Source organism: Anomaloglossus baeobatrachus, chromosome 4, assembly GCF_048569485.1.
Source record: "Anomaloglossus baeobatrachus isolate aAnoBae1 chromosome 4, aAnoBae1.hap1, whole genome shotgun sequence".
NCBI lineage: Eukaryota > Metazoa > Chordata > Amphibia > Anura > Aromobatidae > Anomaloglossus > Anomaloglossus baeobatrachus.
This window is the reverse complement of record NC_134356.1, coordinates 229788812-229813589: the sequence shown is the minus strand read 5'-3', so window position 1 is coordinate 229813589 and position 24778 is coordinate 229788812. Positions and strand designations below refer to the sequence as shown.

Below are 24778 nucleotides of genomic sequence, written 5' to 3'. Positions count from 1 at the left end.
ACATCACCGCTCATCACTATGAAGAGCGGTGACCTACAAAGTAATTTGAGGAACTGAATAGAACACCTTTTTTAAATCCTGTGGAAATATCCTGTGAAAAGGCAACTTGGAAACAAAATGCCTGTTGTGCTGCCATTGACTTCTTTTGTACAAAATACAGCAGGTTTCTTAATCAAGAGCATACTATGTGCTCGAAACACATCGTTGCACATTCTTCTGTCCTTGATGCTGGATTTTAGTGAATTTTGAATCCAATTCTTTCTACAATTTTAATGGATACTACGAGTGCTGGATTTTTTTTTCCCTTGTTTGCAATCAGCGATGCCGTGTCGTGTCTGTGCACCTGCCTCCCAGCTGAGCTGGCTTCTTCACTTGTATTTACATAGATTGCCCTGTCTTATCAAATGCAACTAAAATCTAGTCTTTGGTTCTATTTGTTAGTAAACTTGATCATGCTGTGATATATGAAAAAATTGAATTCAGAATTGCATTACTGCTATATAGTCTGTATGTATACAATTTTTGATGTTTTTGCCACTTTTTTTTTTGTTTTTTTCTTAAGTTGTGTGGGCACATGCTAGCGAAAAGAACAACCCATCACATGGGAGATATAAGTCTGTTAGTGTAGGTTACCATGTACAATATCCTAAAAGGGGTTGTTCAGACAATGAATTTTTATTGAATGGATATTCTTAGATATTCTTAAGGCATGGTCTGCAGGCCAAAGTTATTTTCATTCTAACTCCCTATCTATTTAGTGCCATAATCTAAATTATTTTCTAATACACTTGCATTAAAAATTCCTTAACCTTCCATAACATATCTAACTGCTATTCTATTTTTTTTTCCCCTACTTCTTTTTGATGATGCTTCTTTTGAGAATCCCAGTGCATGCTGGGAAACTCAAACTAAGCATCATAAGGGGGGCAGACGCTGTGGTCACTGCCACAGCCCCTGCCCCCTCCCTGAAATGAAGCATCATCAGTGGTGCGTAATTCAGGGGCTGGGCTAGTTGCTGTGCAATGTGCACAATGACAGCGCATCCTCTATTGTTTGCTCATATCAGCAATAATGAGCCAGCATGAGAGTGGTGTCAGAATACCTGACGTGCAGAGACCAGCACTGCCCCAGCAAATGACTTCACTGGCCTCTGAACGCCGGGTATTCTGACACCACTCTGATGCCAGCTCAATACTGCTGATATGAGCCAACAGAGCTTGCGCTGTCATTGTGCACATTGCACAGGGACAAGCCAAGCCCTGGAAACGTGCGTCACTGATAGCACTTCATGGAATCAAAAAGGAAGTAGGGGAAAAAAAATTGGAATAGCAGTTAGTGTATTTGGGGAAGGATAGGGAAGTTTAAATGCAAGTATATTAGAAAATAGTTTAGATTATGCCACTAAATAGATAGGGATTTAGAATGGAAAAAACTTTACTTTAGGACTACCCCTTTAAGTTGTCACTTGAGTAATCCCAACTTTGCAGTCTTCTTCCTGGTATCTGTTAGGGCAGGCACTCCTCATTGAGTGACCGTTTTGGTGAGTAGCAGAGCTGTTGTATTAGTAAATTTATAAAGCTCAGCATAATTGACTGTGGTACAACAGAAATAATCAGAAGTGTACACTTCGATCACTGTATTTTCATATAGCGATAACAGCGCATTTGAACAACACATAGCTCAGGTCAGTGAGAGTCATGATGCCTTGTTGGATTTTGATTGCACAGGACTGATAAGAGCAGCTTGTCAGGAGGTGAGACCACAATGAGATACAGAGAAGTGACTGTGCTTTTAAGTATTAAATTCTTTCATGGAACATAGCTAGTGTGCACACTGGGGTATGGTCTGCTAGGCAATCTCCTTGGAAATCCGCTGTACACTATCTCAGATAAAAGCTCTTATAGCAGGAGAATGACAGCAGATCAATCAATCAACCAAGTAAATTCAAAACTTGGTTATTTTCATGCTAATTAAAGCAATTTAATAACTAAAGAACACACTTTGAACTATAGAATGCTGTAAAATGAGTAATTCTCAACTTACCAATCACTGCCACTCCCATTTCAACTACCTGAGCCCTCTGCTTACCTGTTTGGTCCAGGTGGACATGTGAGTGCATTACCCAGTCCTCTTTACTTGTCAATTCTCCAATCGCATGCTGTAAGGATTTTTTGGTGTCAAGAGTGGGTGTTCATGTGACCATAAATATGTGCTATATATACTTCCAGCAACATTGTGACAAGACTTGTGAGGCCTTTCATAATTCACTTGTATTGAGCGAGTCCGCACATGTCTAGTCGGGATGTGGCCGGCAGTATGCACATTGAATCTTTGTGATTACATGACTGCCCGGTCTCTTCCCCGGCATTGGAGTTTCCTGACCCTGCACGCTGTGAGGATTCCCAAGTCTGCAGTCACATAAAACGACTGCAGACTTTCATGCCAAATGTAGACAACCCTATTAACACAGACTTGTCTTGTGTCCTATAGTTACTATTCAATTCATTTCTCACTCAAGTCTTGTAGGTCCCCCCACTTCCCTCGAATGTGAGAATGAGTAGATAGGATGTCAGTATGGACTCAAATTAATTTTTATTTACAAGTTCACAGTAAAAGAGCCAAATAAAGTAAGAAACTGCCCCAAAGAGAGGCTCCATTCATCTCTGTAGGCATGAAAATTGTATCCAGCTAGCCTTGTATAGAAAGTAATCAGCTGCCATCTGCTCCATACAAGTGAGTGGACTCAGACCAGGCTGGTAACAGCTGGAGGCTATAAATGGTAATCGTCTACAGTGGATGGATGCCATACTCCATTGTGGATACCACTGAATTTATCCCTTTCATTATCATTATTTCCGGCCACCAAAGTTTACTAGCTGCTGATCATCTGAGTCCTGCGGAAAAAAAAGGAAATCTTTTTATAAAGTCTCATAGATGATTGTAGTAACACACTTACAAACTTACATTTATAACATTATGGTCATTATTTGTATGTAACCAAAATTGAGCAAATGTACATCTATACATTACTGTATATTTGACTTATCTATGTAGTAATATTAAATTGTAATCGGGCTTTAAGGACATATTGATGACTTGTATGATATGTGCATTTCCAGAATATATACACTAACTATGGACAAACCTATTGGGACAGAGACGTGGCATCTACAGGAGCTTTTATGAAATTCCAATATAAATCCAGATGCCTCAACATGGAGTTGGTTCTCCTTTTCCAGCTAAAATAGTTTACGCTCTTCCAGAAAGGCTTTCTACATGATTTTGTAATGTGTCTATGGGAATGTTTGCCTATTTGTGAGGTCAGTCACTGATTGTTAGATGAGAGGGTTTGACGCAAACTTTATGTTCTAGCTCATCCCAAAGGTGTTTAATAAGGTTAAAGTCAAGGCTCTTTTGAGGACCGGGCAAGTTCTTCCTCACCAAACTCACTTAACCATGCCTTTATGAATCTTGGCTGGTAGATGGATATTATGTGACAGTGGGACTGAATGAAAAAACAAAATTAATGGATTACGAAGTGAGTCCCTTTAGTTTTGTCCAGCGCGTCCATAAATATACAGTGATTAGTAATGACACTTGATTGGGCACCAACTTAGAAAGTAAGGCTGGCAATAGCGTAAAATATCATGACATTAACAAAAGCTGTCGTGGCTTGCCTGTTTTGCAGTTTGATACATGAAGGAACATTGTGACTAACTGGCAAGAGTTCTGTTTGTACTGGCGACTGTGAACACTCAGTAATTTAATAGGTTGCACTTTAAATAGAAACTTGTTCTGTCTACATCAATGCCGACATTGACTTATAAGCCCTGCATATATGACTGTGTGCCAAGAGCAAACATTTTACTCATGCCCTTCCATTCATTCTGAACTTGAGCTTTATGGCTAGTAATAATACTGTTGTATTTTCCAGGGGAAGTACTTTTCTATGAAACGTAACATAGCAAACACAAAAGTGACTGCATATGTCATAGATTCTGACATGTTACTTTTTATCCTAGGGCTGATTGTGCTGCCATATAAAATTGGATTACCCTTGGACATTTAGAGCATAGACACATCTGGAACAGGGTCCTGTTATGCCGCCGTGATAGAGTTATCCACAAATATGGGGTTCACTGCTGTGAGCGTTGCGAACATATGCCATAAATGTCCAAAATGGGAACCCTAGTGCTTTCTTTTGTTAAAGGTCTGGATCTAAATGTTGGGCTTCATTTGTATAAAATTGATTACATCAATTACATGTACCTGCACCATGAAATTAAGTACCATAATTATATGACACAAAGAAACCTATATACATATATACCGACTTGCCTGGATTGTGCAGGAGTTTCACAAAAAAAAGCAAAAAATATATCTTCAAGACCTTGTGGAAGATCAAGAAAGTGTCCTACAAAGTCATTTCAGCTGGAAAAGATAGTCACAGAACTCTACATTTAGGCCTCATTCAGACGTCCACATTTTACATCCGCGTTCTGTGTTTTTCACAGATAGAACATGTGTACTCATTATAGTCTATGGGGCTGCTCCATTGTGGATGTTGTTTTGCATACAAAAAAAATGGAGACATGTCCACTTTTGCTCCAAGTTATGTATGGAAATGCTAATGCAAGTCAATGGGTTAGTAAAAAAAAAAAAAACTGATAGCACACTGCTGCCATCCATTTTACATCTGTATGTTATCCATTTTTTTACCGTCTAAGGCTATGTTCACATGTTGAGTATTTGGTGAGTTTTTTACCTCAGTATTTGTAAGCCAAAACCAGGAGTGGGTAATAAATGCAGAAGTGGTGACCGTGTTTCTATTATACTTTTCCTCCGATTGTTCCACTCCTGGTTTTGGCTGACAAGTACCGTATTTTTCGGACTATAAGACGCACTTTTTCCCCCCCAAATGTTGGGGGAAAGGGGGGGGGTGCATCTTATGGTCTGAATATAGGGCTATGGCCGGGAAAGAGAGTACTGCGGTGGAGCGGGTTATCGGCAGCACGAGCAGGCTGTAGCAGCGCCTGCCGTGACCACATGGGCCCGCTCATTACATATGCACGCCCATCCTCCCGCCTCTCATCTCTCAGCGCTGAAGCCGGCGCTGACAGGTGGGCAGGATGATGGGCGGGGGGGTGAGCGCATAATTAACAGCCGGCCGTGATCACCCCTGGCAACTACAGCCTGGAGTGATCATGTGCGGCTGTATTCACTGCCGCCCCGCACATCATCATCACAGCACAAGGACTAATGGAAATGTGCACCACTTCTGTATTTATTACCCACTCCTGGTTTTGGTTTATAAATACTGAGGTAAAAAAAACCTCACCAAATACTCAATGTGTGTGTAGCACCCCTGCGGTACCAGGTGCCCCGGAATATCCGCGCCAGTCAACACACCAGCACCTTGAGGCCACATACACAACCCCAACACCAAACTGGGAGACTGCCTAGTAACAGGTAAAAGGGATGGGTACTGATTGGATAGTCGCCACCCAATCTGTAGGGAGAGACCCAGCAAGGGGAGGGGCCAATGTTCAGTTGGGAAGTTATTGGGAAGAAGTGGTGTTCAGTCGAGTGACGAGAGGTGAAGGAGTAGGAGTGAGAGTAGTAGTCGGAAGAGTGATAGTGCAGAAAGAAAGGAAAAGACCTGCAGTAACAACGGAGTGCTGTGACACAGGAGTGAGAGACTGTGGAGTAAGGGACCAGGACTCCAGGGACTGTGGGTTACCCGTGGAAGTGGAATACTCCAGGAACCGCGGGGCGCCTGTGGAAGTCTGGAATCTAGGCTCACAGGACTCAGCACGAGGTGGGGTACAGACCCTAGGACAGAGGGACACTTTATGGTCAACTGTTAAATCTGCCAGGTGAAAAGATCTCCAGGGTCCATCGCCAACCAAAGAGTCTGAAGCATCAGCAGCAGAGGGGACCGGGGACTGAACCCCTTAAATAGTCCAGGCTGCCTGCAATAGGACCAAGACTGAAACGGAGGGGTTCCCAAGCAGCTCTAGGCCACGGGAGCCCATCAACAACAAATGTGCATGGAAGACAGCCAACCCAGGTCACAGCTGGCACGGAGAACAAGGGGAGCGGGAACACTTGGAACTGGCTCCAGCGGGTTCAAACACTGAAACCAAGTAAAGACAAGGCAAGTTAAAACTGCAATACTGGTGTGGACTGTTTCCTTATCGCCTCCGTACACATACACTGACTGTTCCCTACTATAAACCCCATCATCCACTGCTGGGGCCTAATCTTACCTCAGTCAGCAACGTGAGTAAGATTTGTGGTGGAAGAAACGCCACAACTCATCATGAATCAGATGAATGGATGTGTCCACACACAGTCCCACCCTTGTTCCACCCCAGCTACACCCATTTTCGTGGAGCTAGCTGAATTGTGAATTTGGTGTTAAAATGCGAAAGTCACAACATTTTTGGGGCAACAACTTTTTAACACCAAATTTCTGGAGAAAATGCTTTGATGAAATGGAGCCAAAAACCTACTTAGGATCAGTTGTCAAAAGTTGGCCGCTATGAATCTGGGTGAAAGAACATCATTATAGACCATGATAAGTAGTTATTAACCTTTGCAAACTGGAATAGGAAATAGAAAAAATATTGACTTACTGAAAATGGATTAAACGTTGGCTCCTTTGATGGTTGAGGAGTGTTGTTGGCAGTTTCAACACTGTCATACATGGGGTTTGCGATGTTCGAGGATGGAGCTATGTTAAAATCTGACACGGTTTCTTTTTCATCATACTGTATAACACAACAGACGTTACATCTCAGACATTTTTTTCAGCATATTATTCTCATATCATACATACAGCATTTCTTCATAATGATATGATAACTCCAGAATTTATAACTGACTACAAGGGGATGGGTAATGAATGTGGGTGCCTGTATATATAAAGCAAGTCGCACAGTCGTTGATACGTTTTGTGCAGCTCTATCTGTATTACTTTTGTCATTTTATATATATATATATACTGTATATATACAGTATATATATCTATACTGTATATATACAGTATATATATATATATATATATATATCTAATATATAAAGCTGAGTATATGTGTGTATGTATGTATGTATGTGTGTGTGTATTTACACTAAAGGAATCCACCCGGCGCATTCACAATCATGAAATTTTGCACAGACACCCCATGTGACTCAGGGAATGTCATAGACTATGTTTTCACGGGAAAATTTAACCCCGCGCTTTACAGTTACTCTCCAACAAACCTGCCTTCATTAAAATCAATAGAACTACAAGCTATAGGTTATTAATAGCAGCTGTGAGTGGTTGCTATAGGAACAAAAGACATTCATAGTATAACAAGCTTATGTGTGAGGTAATAAAATGTCGGTAGAGAAACAGAGAGAGACAGACAGACATAGGCATAGACAGAGTAAGAGGCATACAGGGAAAGAGACAGAGAGGTAGACAAGGAAAGATACAGAGACAGAGAGACAAACAGGGAAAGACAGAGAGAGAAAGAAAGTCAAAGAGACAGGCAGACAGATACAGACAGGGAAAGAGACGGATAGAGAGAGACAGAAAGAGACAGACAGATATAGACACAGACAGAATAAGAGGCAGACAGGGGAAGAGACAGATAGAGAGAGACAGTCAAAGAGATAGAGGCAGACAGACACAGACAGACAGGGAAAGAGACAGAGACAGAGGCCGACAGAGACAGACAGACAGGGAAAGAGACAGAGATAGACAGACAGTCAAAGAGACAGAGGCAGACAGACAGACACAGACAGATAGGGAAAGAGAGACAGGGAAAGAGACAGACAGGGAAAGAGACAGAGACAAGGAAAAAGACGGAAAGAGACAGACAGATGGGGAAAGAGACAGATGGGGAAAGAGACTAACAGACATGGACATACACAGAGCTAGAGAGAGACAGACAGATACAGAGAGAGAGAAAGACCGACACAGAGATAGAGAGAGACAGACTGAGCCTGATACAGAGACAGACAGAGAGATAGATACAGACAGACATAGAGACAGACACAGAGACAGACAGCGACAGAGAGAAAGAGACAGACACGGAAAGAGACAGAAGGGGACAGACACACAGACAGACAGAAAGAAAGAGATTGACATGGAAAGAGAGACAGAGACAGACAGACAGAGACAGACACAGACAGAGACAAACACACAGAGACAAACACACAGAGACAGACACACAGAGACAGACAAACAGAGAAACACAGACAGAGACAGACAGAGACTCACAGACAGAGACAGACAGACAGATAGAGACAGACAGAGACAGACACAAATAGACAGAGACTGGGAGAGAGACAAAGAGACAGTTACTATCTACTACAGCTAGAATATATATATATATATATATATATATATATATATATATATATATATATACATAGATAGATAGATATCTCTTCAGTTGTTCACCACCCATTACTGGAGTAATATAGTGACTTTTTGTGATCCACATATCCATAAATCCATATATAGACTAACATATTACAGACTCACAAAGGAACTGATGTTAAAGAAGAAGGAAACTATTTAGAGGACGTGATTAATGTAGCGATATACAGTGATAAAGGTCATAGACTCGGCATGACGGTGTGTGACTAAGGTCTCAAGGATGTGTACGTGAGAGACTGGCTCTGCTCCTGTTAGTAAACCACACAGACATCTGGTTTATGGCTTACTCTGATCTTAGCACTAAGGATCATCTCCGTATTTAATTGATGGTTACCTCATGAAACTGCTGAAACTGAAAGTCTTTCCTGCTGAACTTCTTATATGCAAATATGGCAAGTGCCACTAACCCAGCGACGAGGACAATGCCAAAGAATATTCCTGCTCCATGCCCAGCATGTAGTACCTAGCACAACCAAAGAAAACAGTCCATGATGAGTAGATTGAAAAGTATAATGGAGTTCACCTTAGTCTTAGTACATTAGTATACGACAGGGCATGTTAGGGAGAACTCTTAATCAGAGATCACTTGTTGCCTAATGCCTGTCCTAATTGGTGTGGATCAAGTGCATGCTTGAAAAATGAGATCAGACACACAGTTGGATATTCATCTTTCCTCGACAAAAGTCGGCCCGGACTCTGCCTGATTTATTCAAGGGCATGCCTTTATATAACCTAGGAAAGAGGCATGGTCGGCTCTACAGTGAGCATACTTGGATGTGTCCATTGGTCAGTGGGTTGAACAATGTGTTAGTCCATGAGCTGATTGGTGGACGTCATCGTAGGCCGGTCTATGACGTCATTGGATGGATCCATAGTGATGGTGATGGGAGGGACGTCATCTGGTGGATACATGCTGATGGTAGGGTCTGTGATGTCATCGGGGGCCATCTTGGGTTCCTCTGAAAACTGACTGGCTTATGTATAGAGTGTGATTTCATTGAACACACTTCTCACAGTGCTCTATGTCCAGAGGTTAATTAAGTATTTCATCTTATGGCTCTCCTCAACAGGCAGACATATCATTGGTGCAACTTGTGTTGCCACACGGGCCCAAGAGGTAGGGGGGCCACAACCATCTCCAAAGCATTTTGAGGAGCTATCGGACTGCATAGGGTCCATAAACTTTTCTTGCACAGAGACCCTCTACAGTCCATGTATGCCACTGGTGTAAGGGTCCGGGTACATATCAAAGGCGCAAGTATGGCTGATGACTGATGGCTCACAGAACCCCTACAGCACCATAATGTTCCCAGAAACCCCTCTGTCATAAGACATTTAATTATACACGATATTATTTTCTGTAAAAGTGCTACATACAAGGTAATACTTAATGTTTTCCTAATTTATATCTCCAGTAATGCAGTGAGAATATGAACTGATAATACAGTTCATAGTACAGTACTATTTTTCACAGTACAGTTATGTGAACATAAACACGCCATATATCTGCTGGCCCCCTAGTGGCCACTCTGTGCATGTAAAGTTGGATATACCATTATACTTACTACTGGCTCAGGAGGAGCTTTAAGAGGTCCAGATATCATGTGTATCACTCCATTTGAAGCAATGTAGTTAGCCTGTACTATAAGTTTTCCACCAACATATCGGACTTCATTCTGTAAAGAGTTTACAGCAACTGATATTATTGTAGGCAGGATTACAATGAAAGGCAACACCTGTATTCACAGCTGATAATACAGGAGTAATAAATTACAATAGGCAATGTCACAGCTAACCCTGTGCCCTCCCCCTTCACATTGGCTTTTGCACAGGCTCATTAGCCACTAATTCAAAGGATAGGGTTGTGGCTATGTACATGTATAGTTTCCTGATACAAAAAGAGGTACAAATCTAAATAAAGCCCCAGTGGCCAGTGTGAAAATTGTAAGGCTATATGCGCACACAGAAGTTTTGTTTCTTGAGCAAAAAACGCATTCTGTCTGAAAAAAAAATCATAAAAAAAATGCATACATTTTTGCCCATGCCTTTTCACTATAAGGCTATGTGCGCACCTAGCATTTTTACCTGCGTTTCCGCAGCGTTTTCAACTGCAGCGTTTTATTACCCAAATGCATGCGTTTTGATTTTCCAGCAAAGTCTATGGGATTTTTTGATTCTTGTGCGCACGATGCATTTATAAACGCAGCGTTTGTGTGTGACATAATTTGTGGCAAAAACTCAGCGTTTAAAGAAGCAGCATGTCAATTGTTTTTGCCATTTTGGCTGCGTTTTGCCATAATTAAAGTCTATGAGAACATTGAAAACGCACCCTATCTCAAATTCCTAGCGTTTTACATGCTTTTTGGATGCAGAAAACATGCGTTTTTGGCAAAATAAACGCATGCTTATATGACATCAAAATAATGGCATGATATGTCCCTTTACACACACACACATAGTCCGACAATTAAATTAATGAAAATTATTATAATTTCATTATTTTTGACATAAATATTAGCAAACCGCTATAATTATATTAAATATAACTATTTGCGGTATGATTTTAATCTGGATATTATCATTATTTTCCTTTTTTATCATAGTGTTTGTATATTTAAACTTTATTTCGTAGTGTCTTTGTAATCAAAACGCATCTGACTTTAAGCAATGAAAAAGCATATAAAACGCTGTAAAAACGCTTATGTATTTATAGCGTTTTGGAGGTCTGTTCCAAAATTGCCAAAAACAATTTCTGCCAGAGGATGCGTTTAGAACTGCAACTACCTCAACGCAAAGTGCGCACATAGCCTACAATGCAGAAAATTAATTGACATGCTGCTTCTTTTTTCTGCACCCAAAACTGCAGGCAAAAAAGAAGCAACGTGTGCACAGCCTTTTGGATTTCTGATAGACTTTGCTGTGGAAGGACATACATGCAGTTTAGGACCATAAACTGCACCCTGCACGTCACCAAAAAAGCAGTGTGGGCACAGGGCCCAAGAGAAAAATTAACTGTGCTATGTAAAAAAAAAATAAATACATTTCACAAAATGTAATTTAATCTGCCATTTTTTTTTAAAGGTTATTTAGCATCTAATTTCTATATTTTTTTACCAGAAATATTTGTTGAATTTGCCACGATACCCGACTCATTTTACGAATAGTATAGAAGTTAGAAAAATTAGAAAGAGTTTGGATGTTATAATTTAAGCAGTGCCATGAATGAATCAGTTGCTTCTGATACCTAGCACGGGTAGCCAGAAATGTATGTCAGCGCACAGGGTTGGCATGCATTTCTGGAGTAGGTTTGGCCACCTTAATGGTGTAACTTATGATTAATATGACAGGGGAGCATGAACACTCCCGTCCTGCCCATGCTATGCCTATACTGGTGGAGTTGGTGAAACCAGGACTGGTGTATAAACACCAAAAGTCATAATATTACTAATCAAGTGCTGAGTTGCTTAAAAATCTTGAGACTAAAGGTGGTGTCACACACAGCGACGACGACAACGACGTCGCTGCTACGTCACCATTTTCTGTGACATAGCAGCGATGTCCCGTCGCTGTCGCTGTGTGTGACATCCAGCAACGACCTGGCCCCTGCTGTGAGGTCGCCGCTCGTTGCTGAATGTCCAGCTTCATTTTGTGGTCGTCGCTCTCCCGCTGTGAAGCACACATCACTGTGTGTGACAGCGAGAGAGCGACGAAATGAAGCGAGCAGGGATCAGGAGCCGGTATCTGGCAGCTGCGGTAAGCTGTAACCAGGGTAAACATCGGGTAACCAAGGGAAGACCTTTCCCTGGTTACCCGATATTTACCTTCGTTACCAGCGTCCGCCGCTCTCGCTGCCAGTGCTGGCTCCTGCTCTCTGCACATGTAGCTGCAGTACACATCGGGTAATTAACCCGATGTGTACTGTAGCTAGGAGTGCAGGGAGCCAGCGCTAAGCAGTGTGCGCGGCTCCCTGCTCTCTGCACATGTAGCTGTAGTACACATCGGGTAATTAACCCGATGTGTACTGTAGCTAGGAGTGCAGGGAGCCCGCGCTAAGCAGTGTGCGCGGCTCCCTGCTCTCTGCACATGTAGCACAGCGACGCGTGTCGTTATAATCGCTGCTGCGTCTGCTGTATTTGACAGCTAAGCAGCGATCATAACAGCGACTTACAAGGCCGCTGCTACGTCACAGAAAATGGTGACGTAACAGCGACGTCGTTGTCGCTGTCGCTATGTGTGAACCCAGCTTTATGGTGTTTATGTGAGATATCTGGTGTAAGCACCTTATTGAATCTTCATCTATTGTATTACATCTAGTGTAAGGAATAAAAGTTATCTACATAGTTATCCTTTCATTCTGCTGTGTAGAGGGATACCAAACATTTGTGCATTATAAGTATCTGACCAACTGTATTAAGTAAGGACGGATGCCCATATTATTTCTGCAGATGTCTCCAGACGCAAAACTCCAAAGGATATATAAGACCAGTAAATTGGGGGAGGGGGCCCGATGCCAAATGGTCTTGCCCCTGCTTGACATCCACCCTACTCTGTAAACCTAGTTCCAAACTTCTTGGCAAACCTTGTGACCAGAAACTTAAAGAAAAAAACAACTCATAATAATCATAGACGAGATACGTGCTATAAAGACATCTCACCTTTTCTGTGTCTGAGGAGGTCTCTCCAGAAGAAACAAGCAGCGTATTGCCAATCCTGGTCTGGAGTAATGTTCCATTGGCCAGGTCATTGAAGAATAGCGTGCTGACATTGGCAGTGTGATATTCAATGTCACGGCCAGAGAGCGTCTTGGAAAATAAAGAAAGCAATGAAAGTTCCAATAATTGTGACTTATTATTTAACCTCATTCTAATTTACCATGAATTTGAGACTCTTGATGAGATATTAATTTGATACCCAAAACAACCTAAAACAAAAAATTTGTCATAAATATCAGTAAATTGGATTGATTATTATGTATATTTGAACTATGGTAACTTCTTGGTAAATTCTCACTTTGTTACTGATTCATAATTCCGAAATTAATAGTAAGAAGATGTTACATCCCGTTCCTGAGAAGCATAATTAATATAGAGGCAACCACTTTAAATATATATCATTTTTGCTAAGTGGGAAAAAAAGTGAAAAGATTGTAAAAATTCTATATAACTAAAAAAAACATAATTAGCAAATGTTAGTGACTAATTTAATGTTTGAATTATTAATGCATTTTTATTTTATAGTTTGGATAGCAACCATCCTTACGGAGTGGCTAAAGTTTAGCTTTTCCAATAAATCAATAGTACAAGATAAAAAACGTTGTAATGTTCTTTCGCCACTCTTCAGACTCATGCCCTGCCTCTAACACAATCACACGGTTCACTGATAAAATCTATATAAGGTACTGTCTGCACACTGAGAAATCAGGTTATAGCGGTAGTTATTGGCCACAAAGGTCTATGGATAGGGGAGAGGGAGAGAAGAAAGCTGATGGAGGGAGAGAGGCACAGAAAGGGTGGTCCCTGGTGTTTTCTCAACGCCCACTCACCTTAAGTGACAGGTCTCTCCTTTCATGCATGTATATGGAGAAACCTGTTAGTCACTTGTAGTGGGGGCAGAGAGAAGCCACCAGCCTCTTCAACTAGCCACTCGTATGGCTAGGAACCTGGCCACCTTTAAAAGTACATCACTCTCTAAAATGCAGTGTTTCAGAGTCAAGCATACATGGCTGAGATATTCTATCCATGGTTCGTTCAGCATGTTTACACTGACAGGTTCACTTTAAATTATGATCTATATTAATAGCTTTTTTATTTAAATAGGACTATCAAAAATTCAAGACCCTGCCTTTGCCATGCATTTAAAAACTATAGTCAAGCTACAATGGTTTCCTGTGTCCTGTCCCCCTGACATCCAGGGCACATGCTTCCCAATGACCGCCTGTCAATGCCCCTGATTATGATTGGTCATAACTAGAGATGGTCGACTCTAATAGATCAGGCACTCTGAAAGGGCTCAACTCGAGTAACAAGAATAATGGAGGTCAATAATTGGGCAGTTCGGCTCTCCGCTCACATACAGCCAGCCTTCTTTCTTTTTCTTAACACACTACATCAAAAAACATTCTTTTTATTCACTGGGAGAGCCATTCAGAGACTGCAAATGTCTTGCACTTTGGTGAAGTGAAGGGATCCAGCTCTTTGTGTTCTTATTTCATGGACGACACATTTGAGCACCCACGATACTCGGCCAAGCACCACAAAGCTCGATTGAGTATTGAGCAGTGTTGAGCACGCTCGCTCATCACTAGTCATAACAAATGATGTCACTTACCACATTCTCATTAATGCCATCATTACTGGGTGCAAAAAGTGTAGCTTGTATGGACAAGTCCGTGAGATAACTAATAAATTCTTTGCCTCTTGCTGAAGTATTGGAATACTTGACAATTTCCTTTGGAGAGAGGATAAGATCATGGTGAAATCAGGCAATACTTTTTAGCTGCTGTGTATCTGTTCTTAGGCTTTGTGCGCACGTTGTGTTCAGTACCTTGCAGAAATGAATGCATCCTCTGGCAGAATTTGTCAATGTCAAATTTGGTTTGGACCACATAAACGCTGGAAATACGCATGCGTTTTTCTTGCGTATTTGCCACGTTTTGACCGTGTTTGACATGCATTTTCAGTGCTTAAAATGAGATGCGTTTTCAATACAAAGACACTACTAAATGAAGTTTGAACATTCAAACAATAGGAAAAAAGTGGACATTTTTTTTAAAAAAATAATGCTTTAAATCATACACTATCATGATAATTTTCCGACAATGATTAATTTTAAAGATTTAATATTTATGTTAAAAATAAATTTAAATTATTGTTTGACTCTTTTTTTTAAGTCAGGCTGGATGTGATGGCAAAAGGAACCCTCTTGCCCTCACTTTAATGGCAAAAACGCATGCTTTGATTTTGACAAAAAAGCATGCGTTTTGCATCAAAAATGCATGTAAAACGCTAGAAATTTGTTTTAGGATGCGTTTTGAAAATTCTCATTGACTTCAATGTTACCAAAACGCTGCCAAAACGGTCAAAACAATTGACATGCTGCTTCTTAAAACGCAAAGATTTTGACAAATTTTTGTCAAAAAAACCCACAGCATTTCTGGACGCATAGTGCGCACACAATATGCCTATTTCCCATAGACTTTGCTTGAAAATCAAAACGCATGCATTTTTGCATTAAAACGCTGCAGTTCAAAACGCTGCGGAAACGCATGAAAAAAACGCAACATGCGCACATAGCCTTATACCATTTCTTAAATTGTCTTCAAGAATGACTGCAGACATATAAGCATTAGTGATGAGTGAGCACTACCATGCTCGGGTTCCTGGTACTTGTAACGAGCAGTTGGTCTCTCAGACAGGCTCAACTCGTCTACGGAGTATAGTGGAAGCCAAAGAGGAACTCAAGCATTTTTCCTGAAGATCTCCAGAAAAAAATGCTTGCGTTCTCCATTGGCTTCCATTATGCTCAGTGCACGAGTTGAGCCTGTCTGAGTAACCAACTGCTCATTATGAGTATCGAGCACAGTGGTGCTCACTCATCACTATCAGACATTCACCGGGCTTATTATACTATTTCTAATTATTTCCAATAAAGGTCTATGTATATTGTGGTAGATATGATTGCATGTAATAATGGAAAACAATTAACAGCCTTTGCTTATTTTCTAACATACCAATACAAAGTTTGAAAATTCAGGGAAAGTCATAAGGACTTGGAGCAGGTTGCCATTGCAGGTGTAGCCATCTCCCACATAGCCAGGTTTGCAGGTGCACTGTACATCTACAGGATAGGAATAACATATTTCATAAAAATGCTAAGAAATGACAAAGACTTATCAATCCTAGTTTAAGCAACTTTGATTTGCTACCATGTTACCTACTGGAACAGAGCCAGCATCAGCACCTGTCGTGCCAGGGCCCTGGACTGCCGTTGGGAACACTTGTAGTCGGCAGGGGTGGTGACGTATTCTGCGGCCCCCGGGCCAATTTCCAAGGACTGCAGAGCTTGGGCCAGCAGCCGCACTTTCATGACTGCCGGTCTTTTAAGTCGGCACTTGCACACAGCATTCACTGAAGGCTGTGTGCAGGGACATTAAATTTCATCTGTGGGCGGAGCTAGAACGCCGTGTGCTCACATCCTACAGATGAAGAGAGAGGAGCCGAGCCAAAGCACTGCCAGCGTCCCACCGGCGTCAAGTTATATGTCCCCTCCACCCCAGTGCTGTATACCTCCCAGGGCTGTATGTCATCTCCGCCCCAGGGCTGTATACCCCCCAGGGCTGTATGTTCTCTGCACACCAGTGCTGTATACCCCCAGGGCTGTATGTCCTCTTTCCCCCAGTGCTGTATACCCCCAGAGCTGTATGTCCCCTCAACCCCAGGTCTGTATACCCCTGGAGCTGTTTGTCTCCTCCATCCCAGTGCTGTAAACCCTCCAGAGCTGTATGTCTCTCCACCCCAGTGCTGTATACTCCCTAGAGCTGTATGTCTTTTCCACCCAAGTGCTGTATACCCCTACAGCTGTATGTGCCCTCCACCTTCGTGCTGTATACCCCCTAGAGCTGTATGTCTCCTCCACCCCAGTTCTGTATACCCCCCAAAGCTGTATGTCCCCTCCACAGCAGTGCTGTATGCCCACTGAGCTGTATTGTATGTCCCCCAACCTCAGTGCTGTATACCCCCCAGAGCTGCATGTCACCCCACACCCCTGTACTGTATACCCTCCAGATCTGCATGTCACCCCTCACCCCAGTGCTATATACACATCAGAGCTGTATGTCCACCCTACCCCAGTGCTGCCCCCAGAACTGTATGTTACCCCAGCGCAGAATGCCCTTCTCTAGAGCTGTATGCCCCCCAATTGCTGTATGCTCCCCTTCCCAGTAATGAGTATGTCCCCAATCTCTCCTGTGATGTAAATACCACAGTGTCAGTATACACTGTGTGCAGGCATGTCTGTTAGTGATGGCCACCAATCAGCGCAGCGCAGCCACATGCCCTGGAGGAGCTGGACTGGAGAAAAGCGGATGAGGTGAATGAGGCTGCTTCTGGCTTCCCCATGTTAAAAAATATCCCTAATGTGTCTGTGTGTGAATGTATGATGTGTTTATCTATGTATGTCAGTGTATACCGTATGACTGTGTATAGATTTATGTCTATCAATATGTGTTTTTCTGAATGTCTTTAAATATGTATATATATTTTTGTATGCCTGTATGCGTACGTATCTGTGTATGTGCATGTCTGCATGTGGATGGGGCCCACTGAGACTCTCTTGCCGGAGGCTCACAAAAATATGGAACCAGTCGAGTATAACAATATATATTCACTAGCACATAGGTATTACCATTAATTACAAAAGCATCCGAGTGCGGTCTGATTTTTTTCACACACCCATAGACTTGTATTGCCGATCTTGAGCCAAAACTTGGATCAAAGTTGGACATACTGTACGTCTGCAATTTCGCATGATTCACTGCGATGTGAATAACTCCATTCACTTTTGTAGGTACTATTGATATATGTGAAAAAACAAGGATAGCACTCAAACACATAAAAAGGACATCTGAAAGAGACCCAAAGGAAGCTGCTGCTAATGGAATGCATAATTACATAGTATTTGGGGAAAAAAACTTTACCTTTCACTCTATAACAGAAAACATCCCAGGTCTCAGACATATTGAGCCGAATCCCATAGTCCACAATCCCTATATGTCCACCTCCACAGTTAGGACTTGAGTATGCTGTTGGGTAGCCAGATCTTCCGCCTTCTAGCCATCCCACTGAACATAAATGGTAATTGGCCTACATGAAATAACATAACGTGACGATGAGGAGCAATAGGAGAATGAAAATAAGTGTGTTAAGTGAATACGTTTTGTGAATATTGATAGCATAAATACAAATGATTCATATATGGAATGTATACTGTCAACTTGTACTTCCAATTTACTATACAGAATTGTTACTGATGTACAATTCTAAGCATTTCATAAGTTTTTATACTTTTATTAACAAAGAAGCCAGGTTTAAGCAAAACTCAATATTTACAGTGTTGTCCCTTAATTTCAAAATTTCTGTAATTTGTCCTGGCAGCTGACCAAATCTGACGGTATGGCCACCAATACTTGTCTTATCAGTACTTGGAGGTTATCACAACTTCTGTGTTTGTTTGTCCACCCGTTTATTGAGGATTTCAGAAGTGTTTCCTGGCCAAAAATCTAGTAGCAATATGGTGATTAACAATGCTTTTTTCAGCATGATGTAACACTAATTCACAAGGCAAAAGTGGTAACTAAGTGGCTCGGTGAACAAAACATTAACATTTTGCATCCTTGGCCAGGAAGCACCACAGATCTCAATTTCATTGACAACCTGTAGTCAATCCTCAAAAAGCCGAAGGACAAACAAAGACAAAGAAGTTGTGATAAGCTTCAATCACTGATTAGATAAGAATTAGTTGTCATCAGGCTTTTTTATTCCAGAAACTGATAAAGTAGGTCAGGTCAATTTGCACAAGGGTTGACACTAGAGATGAGAGAACCCAAACTGTAAAGTTTGGGTTCATACCGAACACTGGGTGTTCGGGTCTTGAACTTAAAAACGGCCATTTAACAAAAAGTCTATGTCCAAGTTTGGGTGCTGTTCACATGCAAACCACCTGATAGAGCATCAGGGTGCTTAGGTACACTTGGTGCTTGGCCCAGTGACAGCCACTTGCAGTCTGAGTGACTTTAACTGAGGATAGCAACAACATTTTCTGATGCTGTGTCTGAAAAAAACAAAAACCTCTGCTCTCCCTTCCCCTGGGAAATGCTCTGTTTATGGCCGGCTGTATGTGGGTGCAGAACCGAACTGCCCAGTCATTGACTTCCAATGGGGTTCGGGCTCCGGGATCAAGTTCAGGCCAAGTCCGGGTTTCGAACTGAACTTTATCTAAAGTCCAGCTGAACCCAAACTTGCACAGGTTGTCTCATCTCTAGTCAACATTGTAAATATCGAGTCTTTGCATAAACTTAATATATTTATCAATAAAATTATAAAAACATGAAATATTTATATTTTTACTTCGGTAACCAAAATTTGTGTCAGTCTCAAAATTTTTGGACACAGCTAAGCACATACAGTTTGGAATATGAGGGCTTGGTTTATGATAATTCATTACTAGCATTATACCTGTTGAGCATAAGACAGTTGGATAAATGTAGCCATGATAGCGTCTTCATCTTTGCATGCTTGGTTGGCCTCACTGAAATTGTACTTATATTGTCCTTTTGAAGAACGTAAGTGAAACACTCCCATTGTTGCATCTGAGGGGGAAAAAATTGTTGTAATGAGGGAAAGGTGAGTACTGATATACAGTAAATATTTGTTGAATTATTTGAACACACACTAAGCAGATTAGGGATAAAGTACCGAATTGAGCAGCACTCTAGGCGCCAAGACATATGCAAACATAGTGCATTAAGCTATATAGCATATACTCAGAAAAGTGAAGGTGTTTAGTGCAAACATTGAGCTAATATAGTGTACCCATCAACCACAGCAAGGTGACCTGTTTTGATGGGACCCTATCCTAGTGGCATGCCTCTTCTGGACTAAAAGTCTACAAATATATGGGCAAATAGGATGGAGCTCCAATTAAAATTGGCCATTTTTTGAGCTAAGAACCTTCATTTTTCTCAGTATATTCTACATAGCATTAATGCAGTTTATGTTTCATATATTCTATGGCTGAATATTTCTTAGGGCTTACAGGATGCTGTTGTATCTCTTTGTTTGTTTTTCACGTAGTTATAGCAGTTAGCACCTGTTCACACTTGCTATATTTAGAGATGCAGTTTTTTTGCAATATATATTAGAATTGTAGACAGCCTCATATTCTGACTGTGCTCTCCACCCATCAGCCACAGGGCAGTTTTAATTAGTGCCAGGCCCTATCTGCACAAACAAGGTGACCATAAAATAGCCTAAGGTGTTTGGAGCCGTGTGCAGACTGACCCAGTGGACAGAATTGGCTGAAAATTGGTACGTATGCTATTCAAGACAAGGAGAAATGGAAAGCATCTTAAATTTTTTTTATACCAAAACTCCCCACCAGGTGAAAAAGTGGTGCTGTACAGTGAGCGCGCCTTCCAACTCAGTCTGCAAGATGCCTGTCTCTTTGCTGGATCGTGAGTTGTTAGTTCGGTTGTTTTATGAGAATGCCAGGAATGCTACCGCTGCATGGAGAGACTATCGTCGTTTGAAAGACTTTCACACACGTAGCAGTCCAATGGCTGTCAATTCACTGAGACAGATGGTGACACGATTTGAGGCAACTGAATGTTCAGTCAGGATGCGGGCGACGACTGGTAAGCAGAGAAGTTGTCGAGGACATTGCCACTGCCGTCGTGGAACAGGGCACGAAAAACCCTGCCGGGAACAGCAGTGCACGCAGTGTTTCCAGGCAATTGGGGTTCCTGTACAGCACAGTGTGGAAAGTTCTCCGAAAGGTCTTGCAGGCATACCCGTACAAAATAAGCCATCATCAACAAATTCTTCCTCCTGACAACGATACCGCATTACATTTGCATTCATGTTTCTGGAGAGAGTGGAAGAGGATGGCAAATGGCCATGGAATGTTCTGTGGTGCGACAAAGCTCATTTTTACCTGAATGGAACAGTGAACACACAAAACTGTCACATATGGGCAACTGAACATCCGCATGCGGTCGAGGGGGTTCCGCTGCATTCGCCAAAGGTAACCGTTTGGTGTGGCTTCACCTCATCATTCATCCACAGACCGTTCTTTTATGAAGAAATGAGGCCAACTGCAGTTGCTACCAGTTACCTGATAGCAGCGAGATACCAGACAATGCTGGAAACAGTGGTTGTTACGCAACTCCAACAGTTGCAGTGTCTTCAGACGACCACCTTCATGCATGATGGAGCACCTCCTCACATCGCAAATCGTGTGAAGACCGTTCAGCGTGCACATTTTCCCGATGACAGGATTTTGAGCCACTCCTTCCCAAAAGTATGGCCACCGCGTTCGCCGATCTCAATCCTTGTGATTTCTGGGTGTGGGGACACTTGAAAGAGCGTGTCTATCAGGGAAATGTTGACACTCTGGCTGACCTCAAATACCGCATAATTTTGGAAGTGCGCAGCATCCAACCAGACTTGTTACAGCAAGCGTCGAGCATGTTCTGCATAGGATGAACATGATCACCATGCATGATGGCGGTCATATTGAACAGTTATGCCAGTCTGTGGAACAATTGTGACATCTCCAATTATTGGCACACGGTTTTTGGGCCGTTCACTCACTGTACAGCGCCACTGTTTCACCTGGTGGGGAGTTTTGGTAAAAAAATGTTTTAAAAATGCCTTTCGTTACTCTATGTCTTGAATAGCATACATAACAATTTTCAGCCAATTCTGTCCACTGGGTCAGTCTGCACAAGGCTCCAAACACATTAGGTTATTTTATGGCCATGTGGCACCCTGGACAAGCCAGGACGTCACAGGTACTGCAACAACACACCCCACACCCCGGTTAGGAACACCAGAGTCAGACACAAATCCAGTGCAGTAAGGAAAAGTGAGAGGAGTAAAGTGGTAAAGGAGCAGACTGACCGTGTCCGGGTACGTGGCCCGGGCACCTACAGCAAGGTTGGCAGACGGTGGTGACCATCTGCAGACGAGGCCGATTGACGCACAACCGTAAGGACCGGGGTCAGGCGGTGGCCCGCCGGTACCGGACCAGGGAGCGAAGAAAAGCCAGCACCATTCGGCAGGGCCTACGGACCCCGACCAGGCTTGGAGTCGCCGTTAAACCGGTCAAATCCATCAGCGACGGGAACCTCCGGGGTTTCTCAGCAGTAAAGACTCGACTGAAGGCAACCGCTCAACTGTGAAGGGAAATATAGCTACCGCCACAGCTAGAGTTCCCAGGGCCAGAGCCTGCAGGCAAAGAGAGGCTCCTCTGGCAAACACACCGCTGGGGAGCGGGCTACCGGTGGGAAGCCATCGGAGCCGAAAACACACTGAAGGTGCAGGGAGAGATAGTCACCGCCAACCTACCGGGAGTGACCACCGCAGCCGTCTGTGGGACTTGTCCATCCAGCCGTTTGTTTTACCAGAGACTCCGTGTACGTTACTGGCTGAGTGAGTACTACCGTGCTGTCTGGCACTGCGCTGCCCCCCGCAACCCTGCATCTAGCCAAGCCCCGCAATCCATCTCCCAGTCGCTATCACCAGGCCCCAGGACCACCAAATCCCCCTACCCACGGAGGTGAGAAAACATCTCAGCTGCTCCCTGTCATCACTCCCGGGATCACCGTCCAGAGCAGCGGTGGTGTCCCAACCTCACCACAAACCGTGGGTGGCGTCACGGACAATATCCCCAAACCAAAAACAACCCCTTTCACTCACGGGCGAGGAGCGCCGCTCGAGTCCTCGGGATCCGGCCCGCCGCTCGAGCCACCGTGCAGCAAGCAAGCAAGCAGCAGCGCCGGACCCGAGCAGTGGGTGAGCGCAGCGCCCCCCCCGCCCGCGAAAACTTGGCATCACGAACAGGATCTTACCGCTCTGCCGTCTGGTAGAGGTGCGCCTTGTGTCCCGCCGGAGGTGTCCGGCCGAAAATTTTCAGAAGCCGCCATCTTGGGCGCGAAAAGTTCCCCGCTCGAGCGTCTTCCTGAGCGGAGAAGGTGCGAAAGCCGAAGCTACGCCCCTGAAGAGGAGGTGCCAGAAAGAAACCAAGGGGGGACGCGGATGGAGAGATGGCGGCGTCCTCGAAGTGGAGTGCCGGAGCGCCCGCCACCGGAGCGTCTAAGCTCTGGGGAAACCGAGGTGGAGTAGCCTTTGAAGATTGCGGCCCGGGTGAGCTCCCCGCCGGGACCGCTGCTTGGCTGGAGCGGGAGCTGGGCCGGTTCTGCTTGAAGGTGAGGGCGCAGAGCTTGCAGCAGCTGCTGGACTGGAAGACGGAGATGCGTAGAATGGTTGCCGTGGTGTGGGCCTGCGAGCAAGGGGCTGCTGCAACCATAACTTGCCGCGATCAGGCCACCCGAGCTCCTGAACCAGCCTTGATTGCGTGGGAGCCGGGGGCCGGCCCCGCAGCAGGAGGCTCAGAGAGAGTGCAGCTGATGGAAGAGGAGATTCAGAGCACGCTGCCCCCGCCACCGTTCCCAGCGGTGATCAGCGGTTCCGGGCTGCACTGCTTATGGAAGGAGAACCCGATGTACCGTCCGGTCCCCGAGTGGGCCGATCCCCTGCGGTGGTAGCCGCCCCAAAGTCAGCGGTCCCTACGCTGCAAGTTGTCCCCGTTGGGACCACCAGCACCGTTAAGTAACCGAATGATAAGAGAGTAATCAACCGAACTGTAACCAGATTTGCACCGTGATTTACCCGGCCGTTGCCGGCAACCAGTCCCCGTAGGGACTTTCTGCAACCGTTTGCGTAAGAAACTGCTTACGGACACGCCCGAGAACTTGCAGGGCAACCACAAACTTAGTGGCTTGTAATATATTTGTTGGCTTATACCGTGACCACCTCCAGAGAGGCTGATTTGGGAGGATGGGCCTGGAGGAAATGGATGGCCCAGGCCCACCACTACCGAAACCGGTGGCGATCCTCCGGGGGTCAGGGGTTCCCCATGGACGTGGGTCCCCTGAAAGAGACCGTACCTGCTCGGGCAATTTGGTTCTGGACTGGGGCAAGGGGTGTTGCCCATTTTCTTAGGGGCAGCATCAGGGCCAGGTTGTTTGGGCGGTGGCAGAGCGGAAGCCGTATACCGTTAATAAAATTGACTACCGTTTAGTAACGTTAAAAGTACCGTGCCTCCCGTTATGGGAAGTTTATAAAGTAATGCTTGTGTTTTTTATATGTGTTTTTCTACTTTTCCAGTTGTGAAAATAAAACCGGTGATGGACGGGCAGCCCGCGGACGATCTGCGTTTAACCAAGGGGGAATGTGGCGCCCTGGACAAGCCAGGACGTCACAGGTACTGCAACAACACACCCCACACCCCGGTTAGGAACACCAGAGTAAGACACAAATCCTTGTTGCCTCCCTCCAGGGGCTGATGTCCACACCAGGTGAGGTGGAGCCAGGCGGTTGGCCCCACCCACTGAGGAGTTCACAGTCCTGGAGGCAGGAAAAGGAAGTCAGATCAGTGCAGTAAGGAAAAGTGAGAGGAGTAAACTGGTAAAGGAGCAGACTGACCGTGTCCGGGTACGTGGCCCGGGCACCTACAGCAAGGTTGGCAGACGGTGGTGACCGTCTGCAGGCGAGGCCGATTGACGCA

General features: G+C 43.8%; 1 protein-coding gene across 1 annotated transcript in view; it reads right to left on the bottom strand.

Moving 5' to 3' along the window:
- Positions 1 to 2573: 2573 nt before the first annotated feature.
- STAB2 (stabilin 2) overlaps positions 2574 to 24778 on the bottom strand; it is a 273355-nt gene continuing 251150 nt past the window's right edge. The window contains exons 61-69 of the mRNA XM_075344716.1: positions 19666 to 19799; positions 18129 to 18294; positions 16164 to 16270; positions 14762 to 14881; positions 13090 to 13236; positions 10000 to 10110; positions 8769 to 8897; positions 6639 to 6773; positions 2574 to 2894 (exon numbers count right to left, since the gene is read on the bottom strand). Coding sequence (XP_075200831.1) covers positions 2850 to 2894; positions 6639 to 6773; positions 8769 to 8897; positions 10000 to 10110; positions 13090 to 13236; positions 14762 to 14881; positions 16164 to 16270; positions 18129 to 18294; positions 19666 to 19799 — 1094 coding nt within the window. The 3' untranslated portion in view covers positions 2574 to 2849. The remainder of the gene's footprint in view (positions 2895 to 6638; positions 6774 to 8768; positions 8898 to 9999; positions 10111 to 13089; positions 13237 to 14761; positions 14882 to 16163; positions 16271 to 18128; positions 18295 to 19665; positions 19800 to 24778) is intronic.